Raw genomic sequence first — 25,357 nt, forward strand, 5'->3', positions numbered from 1 at the left:
AATCAATCAAAGGAGATCAGGAAGGACATTACATATTTATCACAGGAAAAATCCACCAGGATGAAGTCTCAATTCTGAACATTTATGCCCCAAATACAAAGGCACCCACATTCATAAAAGAAACATTACTAAAACTTAAATTGCACATCAAACCCCACACATTAGTAGTAGAAGATTTCAACACACCACTCTTACCGAAAGACAGGTCTACCAGACTGAAACTTAACAAAGAAACAAAGGACCTAACAGATGTTATGACTCAAATGGACTTAACAGAACATTCCATCCTAACACAAAAGAAAAGACTATACCTTCTTCTCAGCACCCCATGGAACCTTCTCAAGAATTGACCACATGCTTGGTCACAAAGCAAATCTCAACAGATACAAAAAAATTGGGCCGGGCGGTGGTGGCGCACACCTTTAATCCCAGCACTCGGGAGGCAGAGGCAGGTGGATCTCTGTGAGTTCAAGGCCAGCCTGGACTACCAAGTGAGTTCCAGGAAAGGCGCAAAGCTACACAGAGAAACCCTGTCTCGAAAAACCAAAAAAAAAAAAAAAAAAAAAAAAAAAAATTGGAATAACCTCCTGTATCTTATCGGACCACCATGCCTTAAAGTTAGACTTCAACAACAACAACAAAATTATAGAAAGACTACAATGTCATGGAAACTGAATAATACCCACCTGAAACATCAATGGGTCAAGGAAGAAATAAAGAAAGAAATTAAAGATTTCCTAGAATTCAATGAAAATGAAAGTACAACATACCCAAACTTATGGGACATTATGAAAGCAGTGCTAAGAGGAAAATTCATAGCTCTAAATGCACACATAAAGAAGATGGAGCAATCCCATACCAATAAATTAACAGCACAACTGAAAGCTCTAGAACAAAAAGAAACAAACTCACTCAGGAGAAATAGACGCCAGGAAATAATTAAATTGAGGGGTGGAATCAACGAAATAGAGAACAATAAAAAAAAAATTAACGAAAATGTTGTGCCCAGATCGTGACCCCCAGAGAGACCACCAAAGACTAGCATGCCTAGCAAAAGCAAGGTTTAATTCTGGATATACAAGCCTAGGCAGGGACTTTGTCCAATACATCCAATGCAGTGGAGGCTGGAGGAAGTCTCACAAAACAAAGAGTTGGTTCTTTGAAAAAAATCAACAAGATAGACAAACCCCTAGCCAAATTAACCAAAAGGTAAAGAGAGAGCACCCAAATTAACAAAATCAGAAATGAAAAGGGAGACATAATAACAGACAACAAGGAAATCCAGAGAATCATCAGGTCATACTTCAAAAACCTGTACTCCACAAAAATGGAAAATCTGGAAGAAATGGACAATTTTCTGGATAGATACCACATTCCAAAATTAAATCAAGACCAGATAAAACATTTAAATAGACCAATAACCCCTAAAGAAATAGAAACAGTCATCAAAAGTCTCCCAACCAAAAAAAGCCCAGGACCAGATGGTTTCAGTGCAGAATTCTACCCGACTTTCAAAGAAGAATTAATACCAATACTCTTCAAATTGTCCCACACAATAGAAACAGAAGGAACACTACCAAACTCTTTTTATGAGGCTACAATTATGCTGATACCCAAACCACACAAAGATGCAGCAAAGAAAGAGAATTACAGACCAATCTCCCTCATGAACATTGATGCAAAAATACTCAACAAAATATTGGCAAACTGAATCCAAGAATACATCAAAACAATTATCCATCACAACCAAGTAGGTTTCATCCCAGAGATGCAAGGATGGTTCAACATACGGAAATCTGTCAATGTAATACACCATATAAACAAACTGAAAGAAAAAAACCACATGATCATCTCATTAGATGCTAAAAAAGCCTTTGACAAAATCCAACACCCCTTCATGATAATGGTCTTAGAGAGATCAGGAATACAAGGAACATTCCTAAACATAATAAAGGCAATTTACAGCAAACCAACAGCCAACATTAAATTAAACAGAGAGAAACTCAAAGCAATACCACTAAAATCAGGAACAAGACAAGGCTGTTCACTCTCCTCATATTTATTCAATATAGTACTAGAAGTTCTAGCTAGAGCAATAAGACAACAAAAGGAGATCAAAGGGATACAAATTGGCAAGGAAGAAGTCAAACTTTCACTATTTGCAGATGATATGATAGTATACATAAGTGACCCCAAAAATTCTACCAGGGAACTCCTACAGCTGATAAACTCCTTCAATAAAGTGGCAGGATACAAGATCAACTCAAAAAAATCAGTAGCCCTTCTATACACAAATGATAAAAGGGCTGAGAAAGAAGTCAGAGAAACATTACCATTTACAATAGCCACAAATAATATAAAATACCTTGGGATAACACTAACTAAACAAGTGAAGGACCTTTTTGATAAGAACTTTAAATCTCTAAAGAAAGAAATTGAAGAAGATATCAGAAAATGGAAGGATCTCCCATGCTCATGGATAGGTAGGATTAACATAGTAAAAATGGCACTCTTACCAAAAGCAATCTACAGATTCAATGCAATCCCCATCAAAATCCCAACACAATTCTTCACCGACTTGGAAAGAAAAATACTCAACTTCATATGGAAAAACAAAAGACCCAGGATAGCTAAAAGAATCCTGTATGATAAAACAACCACTGGAGGCATCACCATCCCTGACCTCAAGCTCTACTATAGAGTTATAGTAACAAAAACAGCTTGGTACTGGTATAAAAACTGACATACAGACCAATGGAATCGAATTGAAGACCCTGACATTAATCCATGCACATATGAACACCTGATTTTTGACAAAGAAGCCAAAACTATACAATGGAACAAAGAAAGTATCTTCAACAAATGGTGCTGGCATAACTGGATGTCAATATGTAAAAGATTACAAATAGATCCATATCTGTCACCATGCACAAAACTCAAGTCCAAGTGGATCAAAAACCTCAACATAAATCCAGTTACACTAAAGTTAACAGAAGAGAAAGTAGGAAGTACTCTTGAACGCATTGGCACCAGAGACCACTTCCTAAATATCACACCAACAGCACAGACACTGAACACAACAATTAATAAATGGGACCTCTTGAAACTGAGAAGCTTTTGCAGGGCAAAAGACATGGTTAATAAGATAAAAAGACAGCCTACAGAATGGGAAAAGATCTTCACCAACCCCACATCTGACAGAGGATTGATCTCCACAGTATATAAAGAACTCAAGAAACTAGACATCAAAATACTGAACAATCCAATTAAAAAATGGGCTAAAGAGCTAAACAGAGAATTCACAAAACAAGAATCACAAATGGCTGAAAGACATTTAAAGAAATGCTCAACATCCTTAATCATCAGAGAAATACAAATCAAAATGACTCTTAGATACCACCTTACACCTGTCAGAATGGCTACGATCAAAAACACCAATGACAGTCAATGTTGAAGAGGATGTGGAGCAAAGGGAACACTCCTCCACTGTTGGTGGGAATGCAAGCTTGTACAACCACTGTGGAAATCAGTATGGAGGTTTCTCAGAAAATTAGGAATCGAACTACCTCAAGACCCAGCCATACTACTCTTGGGCATATACCCAAGGAATGCTGATTCATACCACAAAGATACATGCTCAACTATGTTCATAGCAACACTATTTGTAATAGCCAGAACCTGGAAACAACCTAGATGCCCGTCAACTGAAGAATGGATTAAGAAAATGTGGTACAGGGCTGGAGAGATGGTTCAGAGGTTAAGAACACTGGCTGTTCTTCCAGAGGTCCTGAGTTCAATTCCCAGCACCCACATGGTGGCTCACAACCATCTGTAATGAGATCTGGCTCCCTCTTCTGGCCTGCAGGGATACATGCAAACAGAACATTGTATGCATAATAAATAAATAAATAAATATTTTTAAAAAAAAGAAAATGTGGTACATATACACAATGGAGTACTACTCAGCAGAGAAAAACAATGACAGCATGAAATTTACAGGCAAATGGATGGAACTAGAAAAAAAATCATCCTGAGTGAGGTAACCTAAACCCAGAAGGACAAACATAGTAAGTACTCACTCATAAGTGGATTCTAGATATAAAATAAAGAATAATCAGACTGCAGCCCTCAGAACCATGGAGGCTATATATAGCATAGGGGACCCTAGGATGACTATGGCTTATAATAAGTTTTAGTTTTACTCAATTACTGAGCAAGCCTCAATGAAACATTTCACTATTAAGATAAGAATTTATACTGCATCAAGCTAATAATAGAATAATTAATTAATTAATTAAAAAATGAAAGAAAAATTTGAACTATTAAAAAAAACCAAACAAACACATTTTGCTAAAGTAAAAAGGGGAGCTAGGGACTCATCATTCCTCTCCACATTCTATTCTTTCCCTTGTTTTATATATTTTAAAATTTATTTTTTTTTTGGTTTTTCGAGACAGGGTTTCTGTGTAGCTTTGCACCTTTCCTGGAACTCACTTGGTAGACCAGGCTGGCCTCGAACTCACAGAGATCTGCCTGCCTCTGCTTCCCGAGTGCTGGGATTAAAGGCGTGCGACACCACCGCCCCGGCTATATTTTAAAATTTTTATCGATGGGTTCTGCTGGAGTATCCGCTGCAGATAAGCACTGGAGGGCTCCTGTTGCAAATCACCCCCTGGAGTGATGGAAGGATCTTTCTACTGGCACTTGGAGGATACCTGATCTGGTGTTGGTGTGGGCCCGGGGTTCTGTTTATGTCTTTCCACAGGACAATGAGGTTCCTCTTTGGGTTCCTGAGTGCTGTGTGTTCTCTGTGGCTGCTGCTGAAGCCCAACATGGCAGAGACCTATTGGGCCTTTGTGAAAAACTCTCCCCCTTCTGATGCCAATGGGATTTGAGAGCCCAATATGGCCAGCCTTGGCAAGAATTAACATAAACCTAGGAACTATAGCCATGCAGTTTGATTCTACAGAAGGTAATGTATGGTAACTGCTTTTTCAAGTATGTTTGAGAATGTGTTACCCAGACACCTTAGAGAATAAGGATAACCCTGAAGGTCACTGACCTCCATTTGTTAACAGTAGCATGCTAGCTAAGCCTTTTCATCTTCTTCAAGCTGGTGTAGTACCTACTTTTCAGGAGTGGCTCTGTGCAACATTTATTGGCCTCCTGAAATTCATTTAGCCCCCTTTGAAGATACCTTAAAAGTTATGAGTCTAAATGTAAACATTATAAGACCATTAGTTATGCTCCCTGTGAGCTGCCTGTTTTTCTTTATGGTTCTTAGTTGTTCTTTTGCAGAGCTACCAGCTTAAGTCATGCTGGGATCAAGAAAATTGGGCCTTGGCGGTTTTGTGTTCCTGGAGTTCCTGCCCACACGCTCCAGAAGAGAATTTGACATCGCTGCTGCCGTTGTTGCTGTTATAACAGTGGCGGCCACCGCTGCTACTGTTTCTGGGATTACCATTTCATAATTGGTTACTACAGTTAGCACAGTGGAGACCCTGGCAGCAAAAGTAGCTACCACAGTTAGTTAATTTTCATTCTATTGGGCATGATAAATTTAATTCAATAGTTATATACAGTTTGATTGGCTTTGAAAATTATAAATTTATAAACTCAAGATCCATTTGCTTTTGGGATACCATCTTACAAGGACTCCAATTTGCAATAAGGTTCATTAAGGAAGGGAATGGCTCAATTGCCTTTAGCCTACTGGCTATGGGTGGGTTAGGACCTCTGTCTTTTCTGTGTCGAACACACAGATTGCAAGCCCAGCAAGCCCAGCACCACTTTGAGATCTTTGGCAGAAGTTAACTCTGCAGCTCACACACGATTGAGCCTGTATGATAATGAGTATTCAGAGATGGGTAATGCCTGGGGGGCACTCACCAATTTAAGACAGCACCTGTGTGGCCTGGACAGGCATCTCCATGACGGGTAAGGTGACCTGCTGATGTCCCACACAACCTAAGTCAGAAGCTCATTTTCTAGTAAAAGGGGGACCTGTAGGCCCCTGGCCCCGTTTTGGGTAACTGTTGCCTTGCTTGCTGACCTTGACCTTGATATCCTCCCTATGCTAATTCCCTGTTGGGTTCCACCCTCCTGAATGCTTAAGGGAAGTTCCTTGTCTGTGTATCCTGCATAATGGGCATTAACAGCTTAGATGCAAGATTGTAAAACATCGGTAGCAAACTTCTGCCCTCTGGGGTTCTCCCATTGTGCTGTAAGCCTGTATTTAAGACCTCCTCCCTCCTTCAATAAACGGCATTCAGCAATAAATAAATAAATAAATTTAAAAAATTAAAAAAAACAGTTGTTTCTCACTGTATCTAGGGTAACAGTTGAATGTATTAGTGTTTGTTGAAGGTACCTAGACCTTGAAGAAATCATAGTAGAGAACAGTGATTGTTTTCTATGATTTAAAGAGTTGTTTTTCTGAAGGGGTTTTCCATCCATGCATGACCTTGGTCACAAGACTATTCAGAGGTCTTGAATTATTGGTACTGCAAACAGTGCCCAGTAAGGACTAAAGGTTGCAGGGGTGTGATGATTTCCTTCAGAGAACATACAGAATTGATCAAAGGGGCTTTGGTCTGAGGAACTTGTACCCCAAACACAGCCTTTGTCTACAATCAATAAATATGTTTCTGAATGGAAGTTCAATGTTCAGTTCACAGAAACTGTTCTTCTCTGCTGCCAGAGAGCCTAAAATTATATTCTGGGGTGACCCTCCTTCTTTGAGCAGCCCATGCAACTCTGAACACCTGGCGGGGCATCTGAGCTTCTACTTCAGTGGAATGTTCATTGTGGTTCCTGGCAGGAGCACCACACCACTGGAACTAAACTTCTAGGCCAGCAGAAGTTAAGGTGGTGGGAACAGGAAGGGAAAAATTTCCTAGTGGGTCACTAGAGGTGATAGTGGAACTATTCCCCTTTCTACTCCTTGGTTCCTGGACCCATGGATTCTGGCTATGGGAGAAACTCCACTATATTTTGGACGGTGAGTCAAAGCATATACCGCCTTCTGCAGAACTCTGCCCCAGCCCTCCAGGCTGCTGCCACCTAATTGGTAAAGTAATTGTGTCTTCAAAAGCACATTCCATCTTTCTATCAGGCCAGCTGCACCAATATGGTGGGGAACATGGTGAGACCAGTGGGTTCCATGATTGTAGGTCTACTCTTGCACTTCTTTGGCTGTAAAGTGAGTTCCTGGTCAGAAGCAATAATGTGTGGAATACCATGACAGTGGGTAAGACATTCTGTAAGTCCACGGATGGTGGTTTGGCAGAAGCATTATATACAAGAAAGGCAGATCCATAAGTAGAATAAGTATCTACTCCAGTTAGCACAAAGCACTGTCCTTTCCACAGAGGAAGTGGTCCCATATAATCATCCTACCACCAGGTCGCTGGCTGGTCACCCCAGGAATGATGTCATATCTGTGGCTCAGTGTTGGTCTCTGCTGTTGGCAGATCTGGCACTCAGCAGAAGCTGTAGCCAGGTCAGCCTTGGTGAGTGGAAGTCCATGCTGTTGAGCCCATGCATAACCCCCATCTCTGCCACCATTGGGTAATGACAGGGATGGCCAGGGAAAGAGGCTGATTGTCCACAGAATGGGTCATCCTATCTACTTGATTACTGAACTCCTCCTCAGCTGAAGTCACCTCTTGATGAGCATTTAAATGGGGCACAAGTATCTTCACATCCTTTACCCATTTGGAGAGATCTATCTACAACTTCTTCCCCAGATGTCTTTCTCACCATTTTTCCAATCATGCTCTTTCCAAGTCCCTGACCATCAAGCCAATCTATTGGCTACCACCCATGAATCTGAACAATCACACACCTGGTCATTTCTCCTTTCACAAATGTGTGGCTATGTGCACTGCCCAAAGTTCTGACCATTGTGAAGATTTCCCTTCACCAGTATCTTTCAGGGTTGTGTCAGAAAGGGTTGTAATGCTGCAGCTGTCCACCTCTGGGTGGTGCCTGCATAATGTGCAGAACCATCAGTAAACCAGGCCCTAGTCTTCTCTTCCTCAGTCAGCTGATCATAGGGAACAACACCCCATGAGGTGCATGCTTGGCAGCAGACAGTATTGTAATGGAAGTAGAAACTCTAGACATTTGAGCAACTTCATGTAACTTGCTTGTTCCTTCAGGACCTGCTTGGGCCTTATCATATATATGCCACTTCCATTTGATGATATATTGCTGCCCTGTGATCCTACTTTATGACTTGGTGGGCTAGATAACACTCAGCCCATGATGGGCAGTTCAGGTCCCAAGGCAACTTGGTGGCTCATTGTCAAAAGTTCAGTTTCCACTAAGGCCTCATAGTAGACCAAGAGCTGTCTTTCAAAGGGATATCTTAGTTTGGGTTTTATTGCTGTGAAAAGACACCATGACTGTGGCAACTCTTATAAAGGAAAACATTTAATTAAGGCTAGCTTACAGTTTCAGAGGTTTAATCCATTGTTGTCATGGTGGGAAGCATGGCAGTGTGAGAGTTATACATCTGGATCTGTAGGCAGCAGGCAGAGAATGTCCCATCTCTGGCTTGAGCATTGTGAGATCTCAAAGCCCATCCATCTCCTAGTGACATACTTCCTCCAACAAAACCACACCTACTCCAACAAGGCCTCACCTCCTAATAGTGCCAAACCCTATGAGCTATGGGGTTATTTTCATTCAAACTACCACATTCAGTTTCCACTAAGGCTCAATAGCAGACCAAGAACTGTCTTTCAAAGGGAGAACAATTGTCTGAAGATGATAGTAGCCTTGCTTCAAAATGCCAATGGTCTTTTGTGATTCACCTATAGGGGCCTGCCAAAGGTTCCAAACAGCATCCCTATTTCCACTGACATTTCAAGTACCATCAGGTCTGTTAGATCATATGGTCCAAGTGAAAGAGCAGCCTACACAGCACCCTGGACCGTTGAAGAGCCTTCCCCGTTCCAGGCCCCACACAAAGCTAGTAGCTTTCTGAGTCACTTAGTATATTGGCTGGAGTAACACACCCAAGTGCAGAATGTGCCGTCTCCGGAATACAAATAGGCCCATTAAATGTTGTGCTTCTTTCTGGGTGGTGGGTGGGACCAGGCGCAATGACTTATTCTTTATTTTAGAAGGAATATCTCCGAATGTACCCCACCACTAGACTCCTTTCACAGAGGTAGGACCTTGAATTTTGGTTGGATTTGTTGCCCATCCTCTGATGTGCATATGTGCTACCAATGAGTCCAAAGTGGTTGCTACCCCCGGCTTGCTCGGTCCAATCAGCATATCGTCATCAATTTAGTGCACCCATGTGATTTCTGTGGAAGAGAATGATCAAGTTCCCTTCTAACTAAGTTATGTCACAGGGCTGGGGAGTTAATATATCCTTGAGGTAAAATGTAAAGGTACACTGTTGGCCTTGCTAATGGAGAGCAAATTGCTGGCATTTGCTGAATCAATAGCTGCATACCAGGTACTGGGAGATATGTTAATCTGCTCAAGTAAGGACTCTGCATCTGGTACAGCAAATGAAATTAAGTTATTGGATTGAGTTTTCCATAGTCAACTGTCATTCTCCATGATCCATCTGTCCTCTGCACTGTCTGGAGGGAGAGTTAAAGGGACATGTGTTGGGGACCACCACCCCTGCATCTTTAAAGTCCTTGATGGTGGCACTAATTTCTGCAGTTCCTCCAGGGATGTAATACTGTTTTTTATTCACTATTTTCCCTACAAGAGGCAACTCTAAAAGTTTCTATTTAGCCTTTCTAACCATAATAGCCCTCACCCCACAGGTCAGGGAACCAATGTAAGAATTCTGCCAACTTCTAAGTGTATCTATCCCAGTTATACCATCTGGGACTGGGGGGGAAAAAGAAAAAAAAAAAACCCCACAGGATGAGTTTAGTTTGGACTTATTGTGAGTTGGACTTCATCCAAAACTCCATTAATCACCTGACCTCCATAAGCCCCTACTTTAACTGGAGGACCACAGTATTTCTTGGGATCTACTGGGGTCACTGTCAATTATAGTGGCAATTAATGAAGCAGTTCCTCGTCGTTGCTGCCTACTAGGGGCAGTGCTTCAGGGGTGAAGCACAGATAACCACCCCTGCAGTCAGTTCAGAACCAGTATCCAACAGACCCTAGAAAGCCTGTTTCCTGCCCCCAGCGCAGTTACCCTGTCAAAGGCTGCAGTACCCTGTGCAGGGAGGAACGGGGAAAGGCTACAAGTAAAACCTTTATGTATTTTACCAAGGTCCTTCCTCAAAAGAAATTGGCCATCCCTTCATTCTGGGTCTCCAAACTGGCTCAAGTCTGGAAATTGGTTCATGGGCCACGAATCACTTTTGCCATGATCCAATGTAGCCTTTCTTTTCATTTGAGAGTTTTTCTGCTTATGCAGATTAAACAAAAATCCAGTAGGTTTCCTATCTATTTAATGCTTGGAAGCACCATGATTGATTAGCTAGTACCAAAGAGCCATCCAAATCATGCCACCATAAAGTTCACTGGGCCTGTGCTGACCATACAGGTCAGGCCATTATGGTCAGACAATGTTTTTTTTTTTTTTTTTTTTTTTTTTTTTTTTTTACTTGCTAGGCAAGCGCTCTACCACTGAGCTAAATCCCCAACCCCTTAGACAATGTTTTGTCTGTTCTGCTCTTTAAGATAACTATGATCACTTTGCCTTTGGCGACTAAGTGCTGCCACTGGCCCATGCTACTTCGGGGCCCAATTAAACTCGTTTTTTTTTTTTTTTTTTTTTTTTCTGTTCTTTTCTTTTTTCAAGACAGGGTTTCTTTGTGTATCCCTGGCTGTCCTGAAACTTGCTCTGTAGGCTGGCCTTGAACTCAAGAGATCTGCCTGCCTCTGCCTCCCACGTCCTGGGATTAAAGGCAGACCACCCAGCAAACCTATTGCATTTACTTCATCCAACCGAGTGGCAGCATCTCCTAAGGTCGGGCACAAGGAAAAGTGAGACAGCAAAGCTCTTTAAATGTGCGGGTGCCCCTCTCACCATTTTGTCTTGTAGGATTAGTGAAGGGCATGTCTTCTGGGCCTTCCCATTGGGGAGGATTAGATTTTACACAGCACACCCACTCTAGCATTGCAATCTCCCCGAACCTGAAAACCCCTTTATCAACACTAAACCAAGGGATATCAGGCAACTCCAACTCCTTTTCAGTACACTGTGGGGGCCCCTGCAAGTGTCGTGACCTGCAGAGAAACAAACATTAAAAGGCAAGAAGGGAAACTCAGCTCAGCCCGACTTAGCTGTGGCTGGCTTAAACTTCTAGATAGTCTGACAGCAGGTGGTTTATTGTAGGCATATTTAAACATGGTACAATGTTGGAAAAAGGCCTCCTGGTGTAATACAATCCCCAATGCACAAGGAGTCATAATTACATCGAAACTCCAAAGTACACGTGACTGTGAAGATGGCTTCTATAGCTTGAGGGCCTAGATCTGGTGTGGGCTCTGACCCACACAGCACAGAGGTTGCCAGGCTATAAAGTACCTGACATCTCCCCTAAAGATGAGTTCTATTGACTGATAAACAAAGCTAACTGGGCAGTGGTGGTGCACGCCTTTAACCCCAGCACTCTGGGAGGCAGAGACAGGTGGATCTCTGAGTTTGAGGCCAGCCTGGTCTACAGAGTGAGTTCCAGGACAGCCAAGGCTACACAGAGAAACCCTGTCTTGAAAAAACCAAACCAAACCAGAAGGGAAAAAAAAAAGCTAAAAATAAAGGTCTAGGGAGGGAGAGTCTGGGATAAACGTTCTGAGGGATTTGGGTGAGGTCTGGCTCTACAGGGAGCGAAGGTCACCAATCATCACAATATCCACTCGCAGCCTTCCTTCTGCATGGGAAACAGGTATTCATTCCCTTCTTTGAGAAGATAACCCTGTGTGATTAAGATTCCTGGTTCCCCCAGTGATCTGTGGGCACAAGGACCTTTGTGTTCCCAACAGTGACTTTCAAGCAAACTTGACACCTTCTTTAACTGTGTAAGTTTCCATATAAACCTAGATCTTCTCCAGAGGGCCCATATCAATCAGCTCAGCCCGATTCAGTTCTATGTTCCTGCCACCACTATCCCACGCCCTTAAAATCCACCCCCACATATATTCCCCAGACTTCTGCTTGACTGGTTTAGCAAACCCATTAAGTTCTTTAGTAGTGGAACGCACCTCCTTGGGGACTATACTTTCTAGTCCTTGTACACCACCTCATGGGCCACACTCTCTCTCTCCCCTCTAGGAGCCTGCTTAGCCTTCAAGTCTGGTCACAGATCTAGAGGCAACTATTGGGGGCCCCAAGCGACATCAGGATTGTCTTAGAATTTCCTTCAGAGAATGAAGTATTAATTTTAACTGAAAAGAGAGACCAAATGGAACCCACCTGATATAGACCTACTTCTAAGGTGGACACAAGAGCTTCCTGACAAAAGAAACAGTGCCTTCCACTTGGCTGGCTATGCCCAAGTCTTAATGGATCTGGATATATACTTTACTTGTGTTTGTTCCCAGAAAAGAGGCAGACAAGGTTTAATTCAGGACTCTGGGGTGGTCAAATCTTGGAAATAATAGGACTCTGGTGCTAAAGATGGGGAATGGGCCAGGGCTGAATAAGGAACTTCCCGCTCAGAATAGGCTTGGCTATCTACTGTGGGAGCAGGGGTTCCTGTCATGGGGAATGGCTCTTATCAGGTACAGAAGACGTCCCACTGCCCTCGGACCCCTTGGAACTCTGCAGCCGATGTAGTGCCTCCATCTGCCTCCTCTTCTCCTTGGCTCGGTTGATGGTTGTCCGGAAGAGCTTACAGAAGAGATGGATAGCTTGAGGTGAGTCATCATTGCCAGGGACAGGGTACGTGATGAGGCATGGGTTGCAGTTGGTGTCCACAATGCCCACTGTGGGGATGTTCATCTTGGCAGCATCCCTCACAGCCACATGGGGTTCAAAGACATTGTTGAGCGTGTGCAGGAAAATGATGAGGTCCGGCAGCCGGACTGAGGGCCCAAAGAGGAGGTGTGCATTAGTCAGCAAACCACCCTTGAAGTAGCGGGTATGGGCATACTCCCCGCAGTCCTGGGCTGTCTTCTCAATCAAGTGAGAGAACTGCCGGTTCCGGCTCACAAACAGGATGATGCCCTTGCGGTAGGCCACATGGGCCGTGAAGTTCAAGGCCAGCTGTAGATTCGAGGCTGTCTGCTCCAAGTCGATGATGTCTTGGCCCAGGCGGTTACCAAAGATGTATGGCTCCATAAACCTGCCAGAAAAAAAACCCAAGGTGAGTGGGACAATGTTCAGAGAGCTACTGTTCTCCTTCCACAGACCCCCATCAGCAATTCAGGATCATCTATGAGGGCACTACAGGCTAGGAGGCACTATTTACACTCAACTGCTCCCCACTACACCTTGTCTGGTGAGTGAGAGATGAGGACAGTGTTGTGGAGTTGGGCAGTGAGCATCGGGTGTGTGGCTCAACCTGTCTCACCTTTCCCCTATGGTGTGAGGACCAACCACATATTAAACAGGACCTCAGGCAGGGCACTCTGTCTAGTACTATTCTCTTCATTTCTATGTAGCAAGACCTCTCCGCTGGGGTGGCCAAAACTCAGGGGTCCCCAGCCTGTAATGACCCTCAATTTTCACCATGTCTAGGAACAGCATCAATACTAGCACTGCACTTGGCGTTGCTGTCAATGCTCCCATCAGTCCTCACTTCCAACCTGGACCCGATCCCACCGCTCTGCCCACACTGCCCGTGCCAGCTACCTATGACGGCAACCAGCTTTATGGCCCAGGTGTACTCGGGCGTCGAAGAGGCTCTTCACAGAAAACAGCTCCTTGACATTGAAGAAGTCCGAATGCTGCAGTGGCACATCTAGGATCCTGCTCTGGGGATCTGAAAAGGGAGGGAAGAGAGGCACTGTGGACCACCACCATCAACCGAAGATTCTGTGTGGGTCATCCCTCTTCCCTTAGTCTCCACAGATAGAAGAGAAAGAGACACGAGCCTCGTTGACTTCTGGTGCCCTCAAATGCCCCGCCAGGAGACCAGCAAGGTAGACAGATCCAAAACTAGTCTTCACTGGTCTCGGGAGCTACTAGGCCACAAGGGGGCCATGCGCCCTCCCACCGCACTTAGAGAGATTAGCACAGGGTTCCTTCGGGGATCCCGCAATGACACCCCCTCCACGATTCTGCACCCCCCGCCCAGCTCCAGCCGCTGGCCTTTACCGTCGCCGTCCTGGGGCTCGCTGACCACGGGGACTTGGGCTACCGTCACCATTCTGCCATTTAGCCCGGCCAGGCCCGGGGCCGCCTTCTGCAGGAAATCTGGCCGGCGCCATACACCTGCGGGGAGAGAGCCGGTGGGGCCACGCCCTTTTCATGTCCCTGTCCTCCTCCCTCGGATCCCAGGGTCCCTCCCGTCTCGGAGATCCTCTGTGCTCACCTGCACACAGCAGCCGGGTCAGCACGGCCGGAGCAGGGGCCATAGCTGGCGCGTGGACAGAGCTGCCGCAGAGACTCTTCCTGCCGAACAGAGCGCCTCCTCCGCGGAGCGCGCGGGGCCGCAGCGCCGCCTGCAGGCGTGGAGGACAGCCGCCGGCTCCCGCTGCGCGCGACCTTGTAGAAGTCTGTGCTGAACCTGGCCACCAGTGCCGGGCTGGGAGGTGGTACTAAACCAGGACCAGTGGACACTTACCTGCTGCTCGTTCCTCCTGGTGAAATTACAGTGTCCTCTCAGAACCGGTCAGGAGGAGGCGACCTTCTAGTTCAAAATGGTTTTTATTGTTTTTCCGAGACAGTGTTTCTCTGTGAAGCCTTGGCTGTCCTGGAGCTCTGTAGACCAGGCTGGCCTTGAACTCACAGAGATCCGCTTGCCTCTGCCTCTCGAGTGCTGAGATTAAAGGCTTGCGCCACCACCGCCTAGCTTATTGTTTGGTTTTTAATTGCATTTTTTTTCTTTAAAATTTGCTTCAGGTTTTTTTATTCTGTGTGTGAGTACTTTGCCTACATGTATGTAAACGCACCCTGTGAGTGCCTGTTGCCCGTGGAGATCCTAAGATGGTGTCTGATCCCCAGGAACTAAAGTTAAGGATGTTTGTGAGTCACCTTGTAGGCGCTGGGAGTTGAACCAGGTCTCCTGCAAGAGCAAATGCCCCTAACTGCTGAGCCATCTCTCCAGCCCCAAATTACTTTAAAGAATGACAATAACAATGAACCAAAGTCTCCCTGACTGGCCTGACACAGAGATCTGCTTGCCTCTGTCTGGAGTGCTGGGATTATTAGTGTGCACCACACTATGACCCGAGTGGCTTTTATCGTTTGTTTCAAAAGTATTATTATTATTATTATTACTATTATTTATTATTATTATTATTATTATTATTGGAGACAGGGACTCACTATGTACCCTTGGCTGACTTAGAACTCTCTATGTAGATCAGCCTGGCCTTGAACTCAGAGATCTGCCTCCCGGAATGCACTACTACTATGCCATAAATACGTGCACCGCTCACAAGATCATTTTTTATATTTCAATAGTGTTTGGCCTGGGAGAATTTCCTAAATTTAGCAACATTTCACGTCTAAATTTAGGCTGAGTTGTGGGGAGCATAGGGTGACGGAGGCCAAGGAGAAGTCCTGGCAAGTACAGTAAACCACAGACCAGTAAGTGCTTGCTCAGGTAGAGTTTGGAAGCACCTAATTCCTGCATATTTGCTGGTTAAGTCCCAGGTCCTAAGGTTTCATTTGCCCAGGATATGCTTCCTATTGCATTTTGAGATGATCCCAGGATGTTCAACAGTCCCAGAAAAAGGCCAGGGGAACTCCCAGAGGGGCTGTACCATGAAGCCTGGGATTCCTTCGCGCAACAGCCTCGCTTAGAACTCCTCACTGTCCCCTTTGTTATTCGCCCTCTGGAAGATTCTAGATTTGCTTATAGCTCCAGGGGCAAGCAGCCTACAAAGGACGGCCCCTCCTCCCGGTCAGGTGACATTGTTGCCTAGCAACAGGACGCTGCTGCCGCCGCCGCAGCTTTGACTACTAGTCGGGGGCTACTTTCCTGTGGAGGTCAAATGTCTGAAGAAAACCCCCAAGAGTGCACGGAGCCCGTGGAGCCCAAGGCTAAGCCCGCCCCAGAGAAGACGAGCGACTACTACCGCGTGAGCGAGCAGCTCCCAGTCAGGTTCAACAACCCGGGGTGGTTTCGTGGCTACAGGTGAGGACTGAGGTTACCTCCTCCAAGCAGTAGGGGGCCGCAGGTGGCCCTAGCTTTGGCCATGCGTGTGAACTCCCAAGTGCCTGGCCGCTGAGGTCAAAAGAAGCCAGAAGTGGACCTTGTTTCTTGTGTCACCATTACTAGGCGAGTCGTGGACCTGCTGTCTGAGCAACCGTAAGAGTGAATGTGTGTGGCTATGAGGTTGTGTGTGTGTGTGTGTGTGTGGGGGGGTGTCTCTTCGCTTTCGAGGCTCCTCTGAAAGTTGTACACCTCACAGGGCAGCCTGGTGCCCTTGCGAGTGATGGAAGCTTTCTTGACTTCTGTGAAGTGTGCAGGCACACTACCAACCCCTCCCCACAAGCAAGAGGACAGCTTGCTGGGGCCTCAGACTGAGAAGTAGAGTGGTGTCCAGTTGGTGGCCTCTGTGTCACAGACCACAGCTCCACAAACCGGATTTCCTTCCTCCTCTCCACCTGACTGAAGCTTGGCCTCTGTAAGGGTTGGGGCTCAGAAGCGGAGGGACTGCTGGGTGACAGGGTCTGGAAGCTGAGATGCTGTTCCCCAGGTAGCTATACACCTGGCAGTGGCAGTCTGGACCAAGGCTCCACCGAAGCCTCTACCTCCAGCATTTGCTGGCTGGGTGCTCTGGGGTTTATTTTGGAAGGGCAGGAGCCATGGCTGGGGGCGGGGGGCGGGGTCAGGCCTGCTGGGAGAAAGCGCCCACAGTGGGTGCCCTATTGGTATTGATATTGCCTCTGGGGATATCACCAAAAAAAAAAAAAAAAAAAAAAAAAAAAAAAAAAAAAAAAAAAAAAAAAAAAGCTCCATCAACCAAAGATTCTTCCAGGTTATGACTTGCTGGCTTAGAATGAGTATGAGTGAGAAACAGAGTGTCTCTTTTTCTCCAGGACCAATGAGCTTGTCTCCATGTACAGGACCAGTAACCAAACCTATGGGAGCAGAGCACCCACAGTGCATGAGATGCCGGTACGTGCAAGCCAGACATGCCAGGATGAGGTGCCATCTAGAAGAACAGAATTGTGAGGTTGGGACCCCGTTAGAAATTCGGGGCACCTCAAATCATGTTAGAACAGGGCAGGGCAGAGAGACCATAGAGTACATTTAGAAGCAAAACTGTAGAAAGAGAGAAGTCCAAGTAAACTTGCGTCTGCATTGTCCTTCTCCTGCTCTACAGTCACTCCCACCCTCAGACAGGCGGGCACTTCTTCACATGGGCACCCAGAGGCAAGTCAATGAAACCAAGTGTTCTCTGAGATTTGTTTTGTGCTGTGAGGTGTGCTTTTTGCATTCGGGTGCAGGACTGGTCAGAGCTGAGTTTGCAAGATGATGTCACTGTGACTGAAGTCACTTAGATCCAGGGAAAGCACTAAAGGAGTCAGTGAGCATCCCCAGATCACCAGGGCTCCCACTTGGAATGAGGATGTTGGAGGTCATTTTCCCAAGCAGTTGCTTTCCGTTGTTGTTGTTTTGTTTTTTTTGAAATAGGGTTTTACTGTGTAGCCCTGGCTGTGCTGGAACTCGCTCTGTAGCCCAGGCTGGCCTCGAACTCACAGAGATCTGCCTGGCTCTACCTCCCGAGTGCTGGGATTAAAGGTGTGCACAACCACGCCTGGCCACTTCTGCACTCTTAAATTTCATTCTACTCATTTTTGTGTGTGATGCACCATGGCACATGTACGCAGGTCGAAGGACAACTTGTAGGAGTTGGTTCTTCTGTCTCCTCGTGAGTAGGGATCCAATTCAAGTCATCAAGGTTGGCAATAAGTGCCGTTATCTTTTCCTTTGAGACAGGGTCTCAAATTAGTCCCAGATAGTTTTGAACTCACCATGTAGCTGAAGATAGCTTTGAACTCCTAAACTTCTTGCCTCCCTCTCCCAAGTGCTGGGTTAAAGATGTGCTCTACTAGCCGGGCGGTGGTGGTGCACACCTTTAATCTCAGCACTTGGGAGGCAGAGGCAGGTGGATCTCTGTGAATTCGAAGCCAACCTGGTCTACAGAGTGAGATCCAGGACAGGCACCAAAACTACACAGAGAAACCCTGTCTCGAAAAACCAAAAAAAAAAAAAAAAAAAAAAAAAAAAAAAAAAAAAAAAGATGTGCTCTACCACACCCTGTTTTATGAAGGCCTGGGGCTTTGCTTATGTTAGACATAGTGTTCTATCAGCTAAGCTACACCCCCAGTTTCTGCTTTAGCTTTACTAAAAGGCCACTAAGAAAATGCTGCTCTGGTCAACAATGGCGTTTTACACTCAGATTAGCAGGCAATGGACCACAAGCCAAGGGTATCGGGCAAGTCTGGAGGTGGCTGTTCCCTGCCTCTTACAGTCCTGTTCTCTGGGGTTGGCTGCTCAGCTTCCTGACTGAGTACACTGCACGCTGTGAGCAGCTCTCAGTATTATTCTCTACGATACGGCAGTGATGGATATGTGTCATTGTACACTTGTCAAAAGGTACTGAATATGAAGGGCCAAGAGGGGGGCCCTGAGTTCTTGGTGCTGTTAGTGAACAGCCAAGCAGCAGTATTGGCTCTGATGCAGGTACACCTGCAATACAACGTGCTAACAATGGGGGAGCTGTGTACATTGGGATGGGATCTGAACACTTTATGTTCAGTTTTCCTGGAGATCTCAAACTTGCCTTTTGAAAAATGCTCTGAGCTGGGCGGTAGTGGTGCACGCCTTTAATCCCAGCACACGGGAGGCAGAGGCAGGTGGATCTCTGTGAATTCGAGGCTAGCCTGGTCTACAGAGCTAGTTTCTGTGGTGGTATTGTGTTCCCCAAAATATTGTGCACCCTAATAAACTTATCTGGGGTCAGAGACAGAACAGCCACTAGATAAAAAGGCTAGAAAATGGTGGCACTCACAGACCTTTAATCCTAGCATTCCAGAGGTAGAAATCCTGTGAGTTCAAGGCTACATTGGAAACAGCCAGGCATGGTGACACATGCCTTTAATCCCAAGAAGTGAGCCTTTAATCCCAGGGAGTGATGGCAGATAGCAGAAAGGTATATAAGGCATGAAGACCAGGAACTAGAAGCATTTGGCTGGTTAAGCTTTTAGGCTTCTAGCAGCAGTTCAGCTGAGATCCATTTGGATGAGGACTCAGAAGCTTCCAGTCTCAGGAAACAGGATCAGCTGAGGAACTGGCAAGGGTGAGGTAGCTGTGGCTTGTTCTGCTTCTCTGATCTTCCAGCATTCACCCCAATAACTGGCCTCAGGTTTGATTTTTTGGTTTTTCGAAACAGGGCTTCTCTGTGTAGCTTTGCGCCTTTCCTGGATCTCGCTCTGTAGACCAGGCTGGCCTCGAACTCACAAAGTTCCACCTGGCTCTGCCTCCCAAGTGCTGGGATTAAAGGTGTGAGCCACTACCTCCCAGCTTCAGGTTTGATTTTATTAATAAGAACTTTTAAGATTCCTGCTACAAGTTTTAGGACAGCCAGGGCTACACAAAGAAACACTGTCTCAAAAAAACAAAAAACAAAAAAACAAAAAAAAAGAAAGAAAGAAAAGAAAAAAAGAAAGAGAGAAAAAGAAAGGAAGGCAGGAAGAGAGGAAGAAGAAAAATGTTCTGAAATCATTTCTCTTTGCATGGTGGAGGTTAGTTTGCACATGTCAGACATCTCCCTATCTCTAATGATTCTGTCTAGCTAGGCTGATTCTCACTCCGGTTCCTCTTCTCACAGTGGCCTCACTACACTCTCAGCAAGCGCTGAGTGCTTCAGGCCTCTGAAGAGCAGCCCCTTCCCCTACACTGGGACGGTGGTGCATGCTCTGGACTCTTTAAAGCACTTTACAGAGGGTTTCCACTCACAGCCAGGACAGGAACCCACTGCTATGGCTCGGAGGAGTGACCCCAAAGGTCTGTGTGTTAAAGGCAGGGTTACTAGTGTGTGCTCCTGGGATGTGGGACTTTATGGGAGTTTTCAGGGCATTGGAGGTACACCCTTGAGAGGGATCCTGAGATCCAGTCAGCCCTCTCTTCCATCATGGCTCCTGACTGGAGCAATTTGCTTTGACCACTGTTACCCAGCACCCCCAGCCAAGGGCCAAGGCCTCGGAATTGTCCATTGTCCTTCATGGGACTGGAACTCCAGGAGTGAGGCTCAGAATACATACATATATATATATTCTCTCTCTCTCTCTCTCTCTCTCTCTCTCTCTCTCTCTCTCTCTCTCTCTCTCTCTCTCTCACACACACACACACACACACACACACACACACACTTTGAGACACAGTTTTTCTATATAGTCATGACTGTCCTAAAACTCTTTATATAGACCAGGCTGGCCTTGAACTCACAGAGATCTGCCTCTTGAATGCTGAGATTAAAGGTATGGGCCACCACATCCCTAACTTTTTCTCTTCCTAAGTTAATTTTAAGTATTTTATTTGAGTATTGCAATGTGACTTTACTCATAGAAGAAAAAGCTGAAACTTACAGAGGCCCTGTGACTTGCCCAGTGTGGCACAGATGGCAGAGTAGACCTTGGTGTGTGTGTGGGGAGGGGTGTCCCTCTGGCCTGAGCCCAGGTTAACGCTTGTTGTCACACCTAGGTGTGGAGGTGTTGCACACAGGCGATCCTGTAACTTCTCTTGCTGTCCATGCGGTATGCAAACAAGGCATTGCTACTTATAGTAGACATATTAAGCACAAATTGGGATGACTGGAGCAAAAGAGGCCATCTTGCCCACTCAGATTTCTGTGCTTCCTAGGAACAGAGGCTGTATTTTTGAATAAATTACTCTTCTTCCAAAATACCAGTCTAGCTGCTTGAGTATTGTCACGCACCACTAATTCTCTTGTTTCTTTTCACTTCTAGACTGTATTTTATCCATCTTCAAATAAGTTTTCCAGAGAATGTTCAGCTACTGGAATGTTCTTGAATAATACTTTTAATGTCGGCTTGGAGAAGAGCGTGGTGACAGGCCCTGACAATTACATCACCCACTATGACCGCCTTAACTTTCACCCCAGTTACAATGTCAACAGGCCATCCATCTGTGACTAAGGGAGTTGGCTGCCCATGGGGGGGGGGCGGGGGAGGTGTCTCCTGACTCAGTGCTGCTGTGGGGAGGATCACTGCTGCCCCTGATCCTTAACAAGTGCCCGGTTCTAAAGGCACAGATCTCACTGCCTTCTCAGAAAATGCTTTTCCTTCCAGGAGGAGAAAAATATGCAAATAGGGCCATAATGTCCTTCGTTCTGTATTTTACACAGGAAAGATGCTGATGGCAGGATTTGCTATTAAAACAGTTGCCACAGCCTCAATTTCTGGCTTGTCTCATCTTTGCCCTGGAGCAGCAGGCAACTGCACATCTTGGAACTCAGATCTTGGTCTGAAATGCAGGGTGTGACAGCTAGTGCCACAAAGTGTCTTTATTTGTGAGCTGTTGCCGTGTGTGTGTGTGTGTGTGTGTGTGTGTGTGTGTGTGTGTGTGTGTGTGACTATACTAGGCTAACATCTGCACAGACCCTAGAAGGTCCCCAGTGAGTCTGGGGTGCCCCAACTGGTAGTACAAATGTCAAGTGAGCATTCTCCAGTCACAATGAGGGTAAGGGGCAGGACATATGCCACGCACCAAGGTTGGCAATGATAGCCAATGTTAATAACTGTGGAGGTCAGAAATCTCCCATCCAAGTACCATTCAGGCATGACCTCACTTAGCTTCCCAGATTGGAAATACTGGTTTACACAAAGGCCCTCTCTGATCATTTTATTTTTTTCTTTTAAGATTTTATTTTTAAATTGTGTGTGTGTGTGTGTGTGTGTGTGTGTGTGTGTGTGTGTGTGTGTAGGGGGGAGTCCAGAAGAGGCTGTCAGATTTTCTGGAGTTACAGGAGGTATGAACTGTGTTCTATCTGGGTACTGGGACCTGAACTTGGGTCCTTCACAAGAGTAGTATGTGCTCTTAGCCACTGAGCCATCTCTACAGTTCTCAATTTCTTTTTTTGCTCAGGCTTGACAGCAAATACATGCTGGCCATCTTGTTGATGCAGATTTTTTTTTTTTTATGTGTGTGTGCTCCTGCACCTGAGTATACATATATGTGGCTGGACTGTGCCATGTGTGGATGTGTGGATGCCAGAGGCTGACATCAGATGTCTTTATTGCTCTCCACTATGTGTTTTGGGATGGGGTTCCCTCACTGAACCTGGAGTCTGATGTTTTGCTTAGACTGACTGGCCAATGAACCCTGGGGATCCACTGGCATCTGTCCTTTAGTGCCAGAGTTAAAGGTGCATGTCCCTTGCCTAGCATGCTAAAGGCCCGGGCTTCATCCCCAGCACCTCATAAATGGGGCACAGTGGTGCCCCCTAACATCCCAGAAGGAGGCAGGAGGGTCAGGAGTTACTTCCAGGCCAGCCTCCTCTGCTGCATGAGACCCTGCCTCCAAAGACCAAGGGAGAACTGAGGACATGAGACCACAGGTTCCCCAAGTCCAAAGTTTGTCAAGGTAAAGCTCATAAAGTCTTTGATGTTGGTGTTTTAGGAAAAAAAAAAACGGTGCATGTCCCCGTGCCTAGCTCCCAACTCAGGTCCTCAGGTTTGGGCGACAAATATTTTATCCACTGAGCCATCTCTCTACTCCTGAATTTTTTTTTAAACTTCATTCCCATGTATAAGGTTTTCTTACTACAAGAAATTTGGCCATCAGAAAGAAGAAATCCTTACACACTGTCATTAATGCTTTATTCACAGAAATTAAACACCCTGTTTTTTCCTTCAGTATTATTAATGCATAAAGTAAACATTTCGCAACAGTCTTAATGTCTAATTTGGAATGGAAATGCTTTCTAGAAAAAAAATTGATTAGTTTAATTAAAAGGCTATGAGCCAAGACTAAAGCCAGAATCTACAGACTTCTGAGGTAGAAAACCAACAGGCTGCTGGGTGTCCAGCTGAAAAGGGTTTTGTTGTTGTTGTTGTTGGTTTGGTTTTTTTGTTGTTATTGTTGTTGTTGTTTTTTGTTTTTGACAAGGTTTCTTTGTGTCGCCCTGGCTGTCCTGGAACACACTCTGTAGAGCAGGCGGTCCTCAAATACATGTAGATCCACCTGCCTCTGCCTCCTGAATGCCGGGACTAAAGGCATGCACCACCACATCTGGCATATTTTGTAAGATTTATTTAGGGATATCAGCAGTAGTGGTCCATGCCTTTAATCCCAGCACTAGGGAGGCTGAGGTAGAGTCAGGCAGGTCTAGCCTGGTCTATGTATCCAGTTCTAGGATGGTCAGGGTACACAGAGAGACTCTGTCTCCAAAAAGAAACTATTTTTATTTAGGGTTTGGAGAGAGAGCTCAGTACTTAAGGGAACTGGCTGCTTTTCCAGAGTACCTGATTCAATTCTCAGCACCTACACAGTGAGTTACAATTGTAACTCCAGCTCTAGGGCCTCCGAGGGCACCATTGTGGTGCACAGACATACATGCAGACAAAACCTATACATATGTGCATTAGTCAGGGTTCTCTAGAGTCACAGAACTTATGCGATGAATTTCTCCATATGTAAAAAGGGATTTATTGGAATGACTTACAGGCTGCAGTCCAGCTAATCCAACAATGGCTAGTTGTGAAAGGGAAAGTCCAAGAATCTAGCAGCTGCTCAGTCCCACGAAGCTGGGTGTCTCAGCTGGTCTTCTGTATATGCTGGCGTCCTGAAGAAGTAGGTGCCAATGCCAGTGAAGGGATGGATGTGCCTGGCGAGAGCAAGCAGGTCAAGAGCAAGAGCTTCCTTCTTCCATGTCCTTATATAGGCTTCCAGCAGAAGGTGTGACCCAGATTAAAGGTGTGTCTTCCTCCCTCAAGATCCTGATCAAAGATGTGTGTTTTCCTACCTCAAAGGTCCAGACTAGAAGTGGATTCACTTACTTTAAACTGAGCAAAAATAGTCTCTCATAAGTGTGCCTGCCGTTTCTGGATTGTAGTTCACTTAAGTTGACAAGAATAGCCACCACATCATAAATAAAAAAAATTTTAAACTTATTCTTTGTGTACACGCGTGTGCCTTTCTGAGTTTGTATGTGCCACATGAGTGCAGGTGCCTGAAGAGCACAGAAGAGGAGCCCCTGCAAATGGAGTTACAGGAGATTGTGAGCCATCTGATTTGGGTGTTGGGAACCGAACCTGGTTCCTCAGCAGGAACTGTATTGTTCTTAACTGCTGAGCCATCTCTCTAGCCCCTGAATTAATCAATCTGTGGCTTGTTGAGACAGGGTCTCACTATGTAGCCCCGGCTGTCCTGGAAACTCACTGTATAAACCAGGCTGGCCCTGAACTCAGAGAGATCCACTTGACTCTGCCTCCCAAGTGCTGGGATTAAAGGTGTGTGCCACCATGTCTTGCTGAAAACAGGTTAACAATCATTAAAAGTATTCTTTAAATGCCACTGGCCTTGCTATATTTAGCCTCTCCCCATTCCACATAGCTGAGAATGACCTTGAACTTCTGACTCTTTATCCGTCTCTTTAATGCTGGGATGACAGGTATGCGCCACCACACTAGGTTTATGTGATGTTGGGGGTTAAACTCAGCCAAGCTACATCCTCAGCCCCTCTCTATCTTCTGTTGAAAGAAAAAAGCCCCACCAACCAGGTGCTGAAAAGAGGGAATGCCTTCACAGCAACCATCCTGAAGAGCAGGTGGACAGTGCCACAGTAGATAAAGCCAGAGGCTGAGCGGAGCCCAGAGTGACTGAGCTCTCATCCTGCCGTGTGATGAGGAGGATTTGTCTCAGCAACCAGCACATCTGAAAAAACCTGTGTGCTGGACAGTCCCCACTTCCAATCCCAGGGGAATGTGGGGCCTGGGCCAGAACTGCCAGCTGGCAAACAAAATGTGGGTTGGCACAGGGACTAAGCTTGCCCGTGGGCTGTGTGGGTTTCACTCTGGCACTGTGGCCAGGCACTGAATTGCTTTAATTGGCCATGTCCAATAAAGTGCTTTTGCTGGGAGAGCTGATGAGAGTACAAAGGTGGACAGCGCGTGTTAAATAGAGGAAGTGTCTGGAAAGACAAAAAGCCCAAATACTTCTCATGTAAGCCACCTGACAGGCTTACTCCATTTTCTGTTGGTATAACAAATTATCTTAGG

General features: G+C 45.5%; 2 protein-coding genes across 2 annotated transcripts; one reads left to right on the plus strand and one right to left on the minus strand.

Moving 5' to 3' along the window:
• Positions 1 to 12,503: 12,503 nt before the first annotated feature.
• On the minus strand, positions 12,504 to 14,579 carry Mrps2 (mitochondrial ribosomal protein S2). Its single transcript, XM_028883357.2, has 4 exons — positions 14,472 to 14,579; positions 14,255 to 14,371; positions 13,790 to 13,919; positions 12,504 to 13,280 (listed from the first exon to the last, which is right to left on the minus strand). Exons 1-4 carry the CDS (start codon positions 14,512 to 14,514, stop codon positions 12,695 to 12,697), a joined length of 876 nt encoding a protein of 291 aa, XP_028739190.1. The 5' UTR covers positions 14,515 to 14,579; the 3' UTR covers positions 12,504 to 12,694.
• Positions 14,580 to 16,005: 1,426 nt separating this feature from the next.
• C4H9orf116 (chromosome 4 C9orf116 homolog) lies at positions 16,006 to 21,534 on the plus strand. The gene is made up of 3 exons (XM_028883373.2): positions 16,006 to 16,241; positions 17,150 to 17,228; positions 21,086 to 21,534. Exons 1-3 carry the CDS (start codon positions 16,099 to 16,101, stop codon positions 21,272 to 21,274), a joined length of 411 nt encoding a protein of 136 aa, XP_028739206.1. The 5' UTR covers positions 16,006 to 16,098; the 3' UTR covers positions 21,275 to 21,534.
• The last annotated feature ends 3,823 nt before the right edge of the window (positions 21,535 to 25,357 follow it).

Source organism: Peromyscus leucopus, chromosome 4 (genome assembly GCF_004664715.2).
Source record: "Peromyscus leucopus breed LL Stock chromosome 4, UCI_PerLeu_2.1, whole genome shotgun sequence".
NCBI lineage: Eukaryota > Metazoa > Chordata > Mammalia > Rodentia > Cricetidae > Peromyscus > Peromyscus leucopus.

Coding starts and splice junctions, on each gene's coding strand:
- Mrps2 (XM_028883357.2), bottom strand. CDS start 14,514: ATGGCCCCTGCTCCGGCCGTGCTGACCCGGCTGCTGTGTGCAG. Junction 14,372..14,471: donor GACCCGGCTGCTGTGTGCAG/GTGAGCACAGAG, acceptor CTCTCCCCGCAG/GTGTATGGCGCCGGCCAGAT. Junction 13,920..14,254: donor CGAGCCCCAGGACGGCGACG/GTAAAGGCCAGC, acceptor CTCCCTTTTCAG/ATCCCCAGAGCAGGATCCTA.
- C4H9orf116 (XM_028883373.2), top strand. CDS start 16,099: ATGTCTGAAGAAAACCCCCAAGAGTGCACGGAGCCCGTGGAGCCCAAG. Junction 16,242..17,149: donor GGGTGGTTTCGTGGCTACAG/GTGAGGACTGAG, acceptor CTTTTTCTCCAG/GACCAATGAGCTTGTCTCCA. Junction 17,229..21,085: donor CCACAGTGCATGAGATGCCG/GTACGTGCAAGC, acceptor TTTCACTTCTAG/ACTGTATTTTATCCATCTTC.